Raw genomic sequence first — 12,166 nt, 5'->3', positions numbered from 1 at the left:
TCCCCTCATGCCCTCTTGCCTCCTCTTAATCACTATCCCCCAAAAGTAGCCATTATCCTGAATTTTATGGTAAATATATCTTTCGTTTTCTTTGCAATTTTACCACTTAAGCAAGTATTGCTAAAGAACATGCTTTTGTCTATTCTTAAAATTTGATGTAAATGTCATTGCATACTCAGTAAGTAGTGTGTGGGTGGGTGGGTGGGTGAGCGTGTGTGAGACGTTTTTGCTCATCATTATATATGATTCATCCATGATGGTGTATATGACTGGATTTGTCCATTTTTGTTGCTGTAAAATACACCATTATATAGCCACTATTTAAAAAATCATTCTGCTGGATGTTTTGGCTGTTTAGAAATTAATGTTTCAGTGAAGATTTTTGTTTGTAATTCTTGGTGCACTGTGGCTGCACATGTTAAGCATGTTTTAGAATTGATGGGGTCATAGGACAGTTTTGTTCAACTTTAGTAGATAAGACCAAGCAGTTTTTCAAAATGATTGTACCGATTTATAGCCCCACTATCAGTATAAAAGAGTTAACCATTCGTTTCTCTAAACCTTGGTATTGTCATTCTCTTAAATTTTAGTCCTTCTGTTGGATAATTGTATGTTATTGTTTTAAAATTTGCAATTCCTTGATATCTATATATATTTTTAAAAGATTTATTTATTTTCGAGGGAGAGAGAGAGCATGAGTGGGAGGGACAGAGGGAGAAGGAAAGAAAATCTCAAGCAGACTCCACACTGAGTGCAGAGCCCGACATGAGATCAATCCCGTGACCATGCAATCACCTCCCAAGCTGAACCCAAGAGTTGGGTGCTCAACTGACTGCACCACCCAGGCATCCCAATATCTAATGATATTGAGCAGGTTTTTTCTTTTATGAATATATCAGCCATCTAGCTACTTTGTTTTTGAAGATTTTGTTTATTTATTTGAGAGAAAGTGAGAGTGTGTATGTGCGTGTGATTCGGGGAAGAAGGGTAGAGGGAGAGAGAGAATCTCAAGCAGACTCTGTGCTGACCCTGAGATCATGACCTGAGCCAAAATCAAGAGTTGGGTGCTTAACTGACTGAACTACCCATGTGCCCCTATGCTACTCTTTTTTAATGAGATTTTTATTGAAATTTCATGCCTGTTTTTCTATTGGGTAGTTTGTTTTTTCTTATTGATTAGTAGGAATTCTTTTTTTAAAACATTTATTAAAAAAATAATAAAACATTTATTTATTTATTCATGACACACACACAGAGACAGAGACACAGACAGAGGGAGCAGGCTCCTCCCAAGGAGCCCAATGTAGGACTCTATCATGGATCCTGGGATCACGCCCTGAGCCGAAGGCAGATGCTCAACCACTGAGCCACCCAGGCATCCCAATTAATAGGAATTCTTGGGATGCCTGGGTGGCTCAGCTTTGAGTGCCTGCCTTTGGCTCAGGGTGTGATCCTGGAGACTTGGGATCAAGTCCCACATCAGGCTCCCCATGGGGAGCCTGCTTATCCCTCTTCCTATGTCTCTCTCTCTCTGTCTCTCATGAATAAATAAAATATTTTTTTAAGTTTGAAAATTTATATGAAATACACAAATTCCTAGAAATGTCCAACTTACCAAAATTAATATAAGAAGAAATAGACAAAAAATTAAAAAAGATTTTATTTATTTATTCATGAGAGATACAGAGAGAGAGAGAGGCAGAGACATAGGCAGAGGGAGAAGCAGCTCCATGCAGGGAGCCCAATGTGGGACTCAATCCTGGACCCCGGGATCACGACCTGAGCCCAAGGCAGATGTTCAACTGCTGAGCCACCCAGGCGTCCCAGAAATAGAAAATTTGAATAGTCCTATAATAAATTGAATATATATGTAAAAAACTCATAATGAGAACTCTAGGTTCAGATGGCTTCATCAGCCAATTTGAACAAGCATTTTTAAAAATATTTTATTTATTTATTTATGAGTGATAGAGAGAGAGAGAGGCAGAGGGAGAAACAAGCTCCCCACAGGGAGCCTGATGTAGGACTTGATCCCAGGACTCTGGAATCACGACCGGAGCCAAAGGCAGACCCTCAACCACTAGCTGTCCAGGTGTTCCTTGAGCAAGCATTTATTTATTTATTTAAAAAATATTTTGTTTATTTATTCATGAGAGAGACAGAGAGAGGCAGAGACATAGGCAGAGGGAGAAGCAGGCTCCCCACAGGGAGCCAGATACAGGACTCAATCCCGGAACCCTGGGATCACACCCTGAGCCAAAGGCAAATGCTCAGTCACTGAGCCACCCAGGTGTCCCTTGAGCAAGCATTTGAAGACGTAACACCAATCTCATGTTAAAATTTTTCAGAAAATAGAAAAATAAGACATATTCCCCAACTAATTTTATAAGGCCCCACAACCTTGATATAAAACCTAATGAAGATAATATAGTAGTCTCCCTCTATCCTTGGGGGATATGTTCCTCCCCTCTGTGGATGTCTGAACCTGTGGATAGTACTGAAGCCCATATATACTTTTTTCCTACACATACATAGCTATGATATAGTTTATAAGTTAGGCACATTAAGAGATTAATAATGATAACTAGATAAAGGAGAGCAATAAATAATAAAATAGAACAATAATAATATAATGAAAGTTAGGTGAATGTGGTCTTTCTCTTAAAATACTTTTTTTTTTTTTTTAATTTTTATTTATTTACTTATGATAGTCACGGAGAGAGAGAGAGGCAGAGACACAGGCAGAGGGAGAAGCAGGCTCCATGCACTGGGAGCCTGATATGGGATTCGATCCTGGGTCTCCAGGATCGTGCCCTGGGCCAAAGGCAGGCGCCAAACCGCTGTGCCACCCAGGGATCCCTCTTAAAATACTTTTTGTGCTATACTCACACTTAAGATCATGTGAGATGATAAAATGGCTGTGTCATCAGATGAAGTGAGGTGAATGATGTAGGCATCTTTGATAGTTTTTAGGTTGCTGTTGACCTTCTGATGGTAGGTCAAGAGGGGGATTATCTGCTTCTGGACCACAGAAAGTGAAACTGTGGAAGGGGGGTCGCACTACTGTACATGTATCCCCTGCTTTTTGAATATTTGTGTTAGGCCGTTTTGCTTCTATTTTTTATTTTTTTAAAGATTTTATTTATTTATTCATGAGAGACACACAGAGAGAGGCAGAGACATAGGTAGAGTGAGAAGCAGGCTCCCCCAGGAGAGCCTGATGCAGCACTCAGTCCCAGGACCCTGGGATTAGGACCTGAGCCAATCCTAGACGCTCAACCACTGAGACACCCAGGTGCCCCTAGGCAACTTTGCTTTTAGGAAGGACCTACATTTGTATCTGGTTTCACTAACCTAAAGAAATCCAAAGAGGATTTCCACTTTTTGAAATAAGACAAAAAGTGAAAATAGCATTTAGCATTTGTTTACCAATGAGCCATTATAGAGGCAGCTCAGACTCTGATCAAGGAGAGTGGCTCCACCAAGCCCCTTCCCCAAGAACTATGCTCAGCATACTCAGCATCTCAGCAGCAAGCTACGGTAATTTGAACTGTGTGGGCATCTGTGCTTTATCTTGATTTATTTTGTGCATCCACCAGCAAAATAGGTCTTAAGGGATCAGAAAAGGCTAAGAGGGTTATTTTTGGGGTATGGGGATGCTAAATTTTCCATATAAGTTAATGGTAATTACTTCTTCACTTTATGCCATTTTGGCTTATAAAAGATTTCACAGGAACTCTACTTTCAGAAAGCAATTCCATGACAGTCTCACTTATGAATGTATATGGAAAAACCCAAACTATTAGTAAACCAAATTCAGCAATATATAAAAATGATAATATAACAACATTCAGTATTCTAGAAGTGCAAGATTGGTTTAACATTAATCAGTGTCGGGATCCCTGGGTGGCGCAGCGGTTGGCGCCTGCCTTTGGCCCAGGGCGCAATCCTGGAGACCCGGGATCCAATCCCACGTCGGGTTCCGGTGCATGGAGCCTGCTTCTCCCTCTGCCTGTGTCTCTGCCTCTCTCTCTCTCTCTGTGACTATCATAAAAAAAACAACAACAAAAAAAAACATTAATCAGTGTCATTCACCACATTAACAAAATAAAGGAGAAAAATCATATCCTCAATAGATGCACAACAAATTGATAAAATTAAGCACTGACTCATGATAATAAATAAATAACCCTTAGCAAACTAGGAATAAAAAGATATTGCCTGAATCTGATAGTTTTTGCCAAAATGATGGACAGGGAAAGATACTATCCTTCAATTTGCTAATCCTTGTTTTTTTTTTTTTTTTTTTTGAGAGATTGTGTGCACTCATGTGAGTGAGCGAGGAGGGGCAGAGGGAGAAGAGAAGCAGACTCCCTGCTGAGCAGGGAGCCAGAGGCCCCAGGATCATGACCTAAGCCAAAGGTAGATACTTAACAGACTGAGCCACCCAGGTGCCCCAGAGAGAGAGAATCTTAAGCAGGCTTCACCACGCAGCACAGGGTCTGGCTCGGGCTCAATCTCACAATCCTGAGATCATGACCTGAGCCGAAATCAGGAGTCAGAGGCTTAACCATCTGAGCCACCCAGGCACCCCTACCCTTGTAAGTTTTATTTTAATTTTTTTTATCTTTTAAAATATTTTATTTATTTATTCATGAGAGACATACAGAGAGAGGCAGAGACATAGACAGAAGGAGAAGCAGGTTCCCTGCAGAGAGCCTGATGTAGGTGGGACTTGATCCCTGGCCTCGGGCACTGAGCCACCCAAGTGCCCCCCTACCCTTGTAACTTTTATTTTATTTTATTTTTTTCCCTTGTAACTTTTAAAGTTGAGATTCCTTTTATGTTTGTTAGTCACTTAGGGCCCCTCTTCTGTGAATTATTTGATCATATCTTTTGTCTAATTTTCTTTGAGTGTATTTTTTTTTTAAGATTTTATTTATTTATTCATGAGAGACACACACAGAGAGAGGCAGAGACACAGGCAGGGGGAGAAGCAGGCCCCTGGGACTCTGGGTACACGCCCTGAGCTGAAGGCAGACGCTCAACTGCTGAGCCACCCAGGCATCCCTGAGTGTATTTTTCTTATAAATTTTAGACTGATAAACTCTGAATACTAATCCTTTTATATGCATAACATTTTTTCCCAGTTTATGCCTTTTTTATTTTAATGTTTTAAATCTATTTATTTATTATGAATGGGTAGTATGTTCATATGAATAAAAAATCCAGAAAATACAGGGGGATCCTGGGTGGTTCAGTGGTTTAGCGCCTGCCTTTGGCTCAGGGTGTGATCCTGGAGTCCTGGGATCGAGGCCCACATCGGGCTCCCTGCAGGGAGCCTGTTTCTCCCTCTGCCTGTGTCTCCTCTCTCTCTCTCTCTCTTTCTCTCTCATGAATAAATAAATAAAATCTTAAAAAAATAATCCAGAAAATACAAAAGAACATACAATGAGAAGTTTTTCTCCCACTCCTGTTTTTTTCATCCAGAGGCATTTGACTTCATTTTTAAAGACCTTTGTTCATAATGTCATTTGTTTTACACACATTTAAAATTTTAATATAATTAAATGTATCAATCTTTTCTTTGTGGATTGTGCTTTTTATGCCTTAAGACACATTTCCGCTGCCTCATTTATTCTTTGCTCTTGTCTAAACTTTTTAAAGTTTGGCTTTTCTTTTTTTTTTTTTTTTTTTTAAGATTTTTATTATTTATTTATTCATAGACACAGAGAGAGAGGCAGAGACACAGGCAGAGGGAGAAGCAGGCTCCACGCAGGGAACCTGATGTGGGACTGGATCCCAGGTCTCCAGGATCACACCCCAGGCTGCAGGCAGCGCCAAACCGCTGCGCCACCGGGGCTGCCCAAAGTTTGTCTTTTCAAAAATATTTAGATCTTTATTGTATCTTTTGTATGTGATGTGAGGTAGGGATAATCCTTCCTTCCATACTGTAAGAGTACTTGTCCTTATTCTCTTACATTATGTGTTTGTTTTGTCTAATACAACTTTTAGCATGATGGGAGACTACTATTGAGCTTCATCTACGCGTTGGCAAATACAATGAACCGGTCCAGTTTTTTACTTCTGTTTTGTTCCTACTTGCAGATAACTGCCTAGCGTTTTGATAAGTACTGCCTTTCAGGCCCCATAATGTGTCCTTGTGTCCTCTAACATGTCTGGAATTTCTGTAGGCTGTGATGGGGCAGGGCAAGGAGGTTCCTTTGTCACAACAAACAAGGAGAAAGCTTTTTTCCTGTCTCTTCGATTTACCAATGCCTCATCAGAAGCTTTCAGCACTTATGTAAGAAATTAATTTTTTTTCTTGAACTTAAGCAAACTTAGACTTTGTTTTAAAATAAGATACTATAGAGTAGGAAGTTGTTCTTGCTTAAATGTAGGGTTCTTTTCTTTGTCCTAGAAGTCTCTTAAATTCTTAATCATGTTCCTTGGTATTCTCAGCTTTATGTTGTGATATTGTATGTTCTGTGGAACAGGATTAACAGGCTGTGTGGTATGGAGGTAATTAAAAAATGTAACCCAGTGTATCTGTCTTTTCCATCTCCCATCTTCCATTTTACTTCTTTTTTAACTATTTCTCTGTCTTACATCCTGGCTTACTAGATCCTTCACTCAGAAAAAGTGAAGAAGGGGAAATAAAACACTGGGTTAAAGACATTCAAATGGGGCAAGGGGCAAAACAAGAGTGAATGATCACAGGAAGGAAAGAGAAAGGCAGAAGGAGAAAAGAAACAGATTGCTTGTTACCTGTGGGTTAGGACTCCAGGGGAACTTTTTCTGGTATTTGTGAACAGATAGGGGAGCCTTGAACTTACTTATTCTTCTACCTGTTTTACCTGTTTAGGAGAGGGCAGGCTTGGGGGTGATGGCTAGCTAGGAAGGACTGTATTGAGAAACTATTAGTTATTGCTTTGTGCATCTAGCTCCTTTCCTATTTTTGTATTTGATCCAGTTTAGTGCTGAAAGGTCATCTGTGATGGAAGTTTTAGAATCTTAACTGAATATTGCTCCAGATATTAATAAAATAAAGGTCTGAAGGTTATATGTCTATATGTGTTTCTACTTCAGGAATATAATGGATGCTATTCATGTATATTTATGTGTTAGAACTAATTTGATCTGAAATCTGTTTTTCAGAATTAAAAGGGATTTGAAGTCCATAAAATGATAGTTTATTTTTTAAAAAAGATTTTACTTATTTATTCATGAGAGACACACAGAGAGAGGCAGAGACACAGGCAGAGGGAGAAGCAGCCTCCATACAGGGAGCCCGATGTGGGACTTGATCCCAGAACTCGGGATCACAACCTGACCCAAAGGCAGACGCTCAACCACTGAGCCACCCAGGCGCCCCATAAAATGATAGTTTAGACTCAGTAAATTATAAGACTCTTTTCAGTGCTAACACATTTCATGATTTTTTTGGCTCTCAGAGTAGTGATTTCTCATTGGCAGTGATTATAAACAGTAGTTTTATATTGACTCATGTTTCTTAACTGAAATCAGCTGACACTAAAAAAGAGGTTTTGTCAATGGCTTAGGATACAGTTGCTTTTGATTTTAATTGCTTTATAATCATTGGCACCTTTATAGGGAAAATAATCTTTCCTTGTGTGTAAAAAGGTCAAGTCAATAAGCAGTTTAAGGTCTTTCTTTAATGACTTTTTGGCTTGAGAATACATATTCATAATTTAAAATTTTTATGTGAATTCTTATAATTTCAGAGAAAAGGAATTTAGTAGCCACCAATTGAAGATTTGGACTGTTGGTTAAAATTATGTAATAATTTTTCAAGGAAGCAGTGACAAACTTTGAAGCTTTCCCGTGCTTTGTTTTCATTATACCATTATTAATTTTTTTTTTTAAGATTTTGTTTATTCATGAGAGACACTGAGAGAGAGAGAGAGAGAGAGGCAGAGACACAAGGCAGAAGGAGAAGCAGGGTCCGGGATCCCTGGGTGGCGCAGCGGTTTAGCGCCTGCCTTTGGCCCAGGGCGCGATCATGGAGACCCGGGATCGAATCCCACGTCGGGCTCCCGGTGCATGGAGCCTGCTTCTCCCTCTGCCTATGTCTCTGCCTCTCTCTCTCTCTTTCTGTGTGAAAGAGACACACTCTTTCTGTCTCTTTATTTATTATCATAAATAAATAAAAATTAAAAAAAAAAAAAAAAAGAAGCAGGGTCCATACAGGGAGCCTGATGTGGAACTCGATCCTCGGATTCCAGGATCAGGCCCTGGGCCGAAGGCAGGTATTAAACCCCTGAGCCACCCAGGGTTCCCCATTACTAAAAATTTTTCATGTAGTGCTGACAAAGGAGATTTAGGTTACTGATATTTAATATTTAGAATGTAATTTTTTCCTAGAACAATGTTTTGGTACCTATGATGTTGTGGAAGACTTTTAAGTTGTGATATTTATTTATTTATTTATTTATTCATTCATTCATTTATTTGAATGTTTGTACTGTCAGGTGAATTTCAACTTTGCCTGACAGATGTGATGACTTGTCCTTTTTGGCTTGTGTTCTGTCCACTCATTGGTTATATAATAGGTGACTGTTTTATATAATAAGGATTAGAACAAGCCATTAGAGATAATTGATAATGGATGCAAACAAGTGGTGTTTTATCTGCTACCAGAGATGGAATAATATAATTCTTATATGTAACATGTTAAAAGTACAAAGGAGTATAGCAGTTAGGCACTGGAAAACAATGAATAGGGAAGAAAATATTTCTTGAGAATCAAGGGAGTTTTGCTAGGAATATAGCCTGAGTAATGTAGGAGAAAACCAGCTAAGATCAGGGGCCAACAGAACATATCTGCTTAGTATTATTCAATGACAGAAAAGTGAAATTAGGAGCAAGATAGAGTGTCCTAGAGAGAAGAATGTGTCTGAACAAAGGTTGGACTTAAATGATGGACAGAGGCATCAAGAGTTGAAGGATTTTAAAATAAAACCAATTTCTGGACCTGGTTAAGGTGGAATTAATATCTATTTTTTAATTTTTTTTATTTATTTATGATAGTCACACACAGAGAGAGAGAGAGGCAGAGACATAGGCAGAGGGAGAAGCAGGCTCCATGCACCGGTAACCTGACATGGGACTCGATCCCGGGTCTCCAGGATCGCGTCCTGGGCCAAAGGCAGGCGCCAAACCGCTGTGCCACCCAGGGATCCCAATATCTATTTATTCTACTTTATTTTATTATTTTTAAACAGTTTTTGAAAAAGATTATTTATTTATTTGAGAGAGAGAGAAAGCATAAGCAGGGCAGAAGGAGAGGGAGAAGCAGACTTCTTGCTGAGCAGGAAGCCTGACATGGGGCTGGATCCCAGGACCCTGGGATCATATCCTGAGCTGAAGGAAGACCCTTAACCAACTGAGCTACCCAGATGCCCCAATATCTATTTTATATAACTATAAATGCCTTCCATTATGGTGAAGGCTTTTCAATTATGAGAAACAGAATCCAAGGGCAGCTGGCTTAATTAAAACCGGCTGATACTAGAATATGCCTATGTATGCTCCCTGGTTGGAAGGAGGGTCTGCTTCTTACTCTCCCTCTGCTCGTCCCCCCTCGCCCCTCCAACTGGTGCTCTCTTCCTCCTGCTGCAAAATAAATAAATAAAATCTTAAAATTTTTTTTTTTTCTGTGTAGGGACCCAGGAACTAAAGAACCTTATGGGTAGAGTAAATGTCTTCAAAAGGTCTACTGCACTGTTTAGATGTAGTTTTAGCTGTTATATAAGTTCATACTATTGTCATGTGGTTTCTGTGGCATTTGAGACTGGCCTAAATGTGGTACTGTCAGCAGTTGGGACACTACATGGGAAATACTGTGTAGTACTGGCTGTATTCCCAAGAAGGCTTTAATTTGATATTACCCATTGTTGTGTTAGGGGGAACAGCTGTAGGTCTAGTGTCTTACAAGTATTTAACAGTAATAATTCAGGCTTTGACTGTTTTAATAAGGAAATATGATCTATATGACTACCAAATTTAATATACTGTTAGACTTGGAAGGCTGTAAGAATCTATATCTTTTTATGGCATATGCCTGAATTAAGGGGAAAAATTGGGTCATATTTATTAATTAATTTATTTTTAATGATTTTATTTATTAGAGAGAAAGAGCATGTGTATGCGAGCATGCATGAGCAGTGGGGAGGGGCAGAGGGAGAGGAGAGGTAGACTCCACACTGAGCAGGGAGTCTGGTCTTATTTAGAGGTTATTTGGTCTTTTCATTAAATGAACTTCCTAAGTATCTAGATGAGTATAACCTAAATAGCAACAAGCTTAAATTGTCTTCTTTTGTACAGTCACTAGATTAAGGATTAGGTTTTTCAAAAGACCAATATATAGATTAATCCACAGAAAGAGTGAATAATTATTGTATGGCTTAGAGAGCGGGAGAAACTTGCAAAAACGATCCTCCTAAAGTGTCTTCTGTTTCATTTTTTTCAGTGATGCCATCTGTAATTTTGTTATCTGCAATGACTCCTCCCTTCGAGGGCAACCCATTATCTTCAATCCTGACTTTTTTGTGGAGAAACTCCGACATGAGAAACCTGAGGAGTTCACCGAGTTGGTGGTCAGCAATATTACAAGGCTCATTGACTTACCTGGAACCGAGTTGGCTCAGCTGATGGGGGAAGTGGACCTTAAATTGCCCGGTGGGGCCGGCCCAGCATCTGGATTCTTCCGGTCTCTAATGTCTCTTAAGCGAAAGGGTAGGGGATGTGTCTGTGAAGGGTGAACAGGTCTCAGCTGCTCCCTGGACTTAATCTCCTAACATTTGCACATTCACTGAGTTGCTATTATGTACAGTATTTTTTTGGTCATTTTTCTCATTTTCATAAGTAGTAAAATCTTAAATTAGCAATAAAAAAATTTAAAAAGTAGATAAATTGAAGTGAGTATATCAGTTCCTGAGAGAGATGACATGATTTAGTTTAGGTAGTTATCAGGGACACCTTGATTTTCATGCCCTATGACATAGCTGGAGGGTACAGTAAAGAAAGTTTGAACATTTTTTTTTTTTTGAACATTTTTTTATTGCAGTTCTCAAATGTTTTCATTCCATAGAATGCTTTGATAAGGCAAATACCTATGAGTCACCCAAAATATAAGCATTCCTAGAGAATAAATTATAGCACTGCTTTTGATAAGATATTAAAGATATTTTTCTTATTAAGCATAAGAAAAATTTTTAAAGTAGAAAAAAAACATTAGCAATACATCAGGCCCTATACCAATGCTAGTGGATAATTTGTAATACTTTGACAATTGTGGCTCTAAATTCTATTTGTTTCTTTGTTTTTTTTTTTTTTTTTTTTCTATTTGTTTCTTTGTTTGTTTATTTATTTATCTATTTTAACGGTTTTATTTATGATTTTTTTTTTTTTTTATATTTATGATTCTTAAAGAGTATGGCTATGAGCTGGGGGAGGGGCAGAGGGAGAGGAAAAAAGAGAATCTCATGTGGACTCTGCACGAGTGCAGAGCTTAATGCAGGATTTGATCTCAGGCCTCTGAGATTATGACCTGAGCTGAAATCAAGAGTCAGTTGCTCAACTTCCTGAGCCACCCAGGCACCTCCCTGGTTTTTACTTTAAAGTTAAACATCAACATGCTAGGTATTGCTACTTAAATAAGAAGATGGTCTTTGCCTTTAAGGAACCTATAGTCTAATATTAAACTTACAGAGAATTGATTGAAAGTTGTTAAATTTTTGGATGTACTTCCAGCTTTAAGGTTTTTGTTTACTAAACTTGTGAAAGTATTTGCTGAACTGTAACATAGGATGCTTGAGTGGCTTTAAGAATGATGATTTTTGTGCTCTTTGTGGAAAATATAGCCCTGTTCTGTCATATGATTTTTTTTTAGAAAAAGGAGTGGTATTTGGATCCCCATTGACAGAGGAAGGCATTGCCCAGATATACCAACTGATTGAGTATCTACACAAAAGTAAGACTACTCAAGATTTTTGTTCTTTGTTAATGAAGAGTTGCTAGTTTTGTTGAAAGCTAACTTCCTTGAGTTAGTAGGTGGCAATGAACAAAAGACACTAACCAATGATAATTTTTAAGTGGCATGTTTCTAAATATATTTCCTTTTATTTAATTAATTAATTTTTAA

General features: G+C 38.6%; 1 protein-coding gene across 3 annotated transcripts in view; it reads left to right on the top strand.

Annotated features, from left to right (window-relative positions):
- Positions 1-12,166, top strand: part of ARHGAP19 (Rho GTPase activating protein 19) — a 65,159-nt gene that overhangs the window by 16,233 nt on the left and 36,760 nt on the right. Inside the window, exons 1-3 of one of the 3 annotated variants that reach the window (XM_035707681.2) lie at positions 6,228-6,304; positions 10,493-10,758; positions 11,915-11,995. In XM_035707681.2, the coding sequence (XP_035563574.1) occupies positions 6,276-6,304; positions 10,493-10,758; positions 11,915-11,995 (376 nt within the window). In that variant the 5' untranslated portion in view covers positions 6,228-6,275. Of the gene's footprint in view, positions 1-6,227; positions 6,305-10,492; positions 10,759-11,914; positions 11,996-12,166 lie in introns of those variants that run through there. The other 2 variants (XM_035707679.2, XM_035707680.2) reach the window with 2 other exon arrangements.

Source organism: Canis lupus, chromosome 28, assembly GCF_003254725.2.
Source record: "Canis lupus dingo isolate Sandy chromosome 28, ASM325472v2, whole genome shotgun sequence".
NCBI lineage: Eukaryota > Metazoa > Chordata > Mammalia > Carnivora > Canidae > Canis > Canis lupus.
The sequence above is the reverse complement of the archived record's forward strand: the minus strand, read 5'-3'. Positions and strand labels throughout refer to the sequence as shown.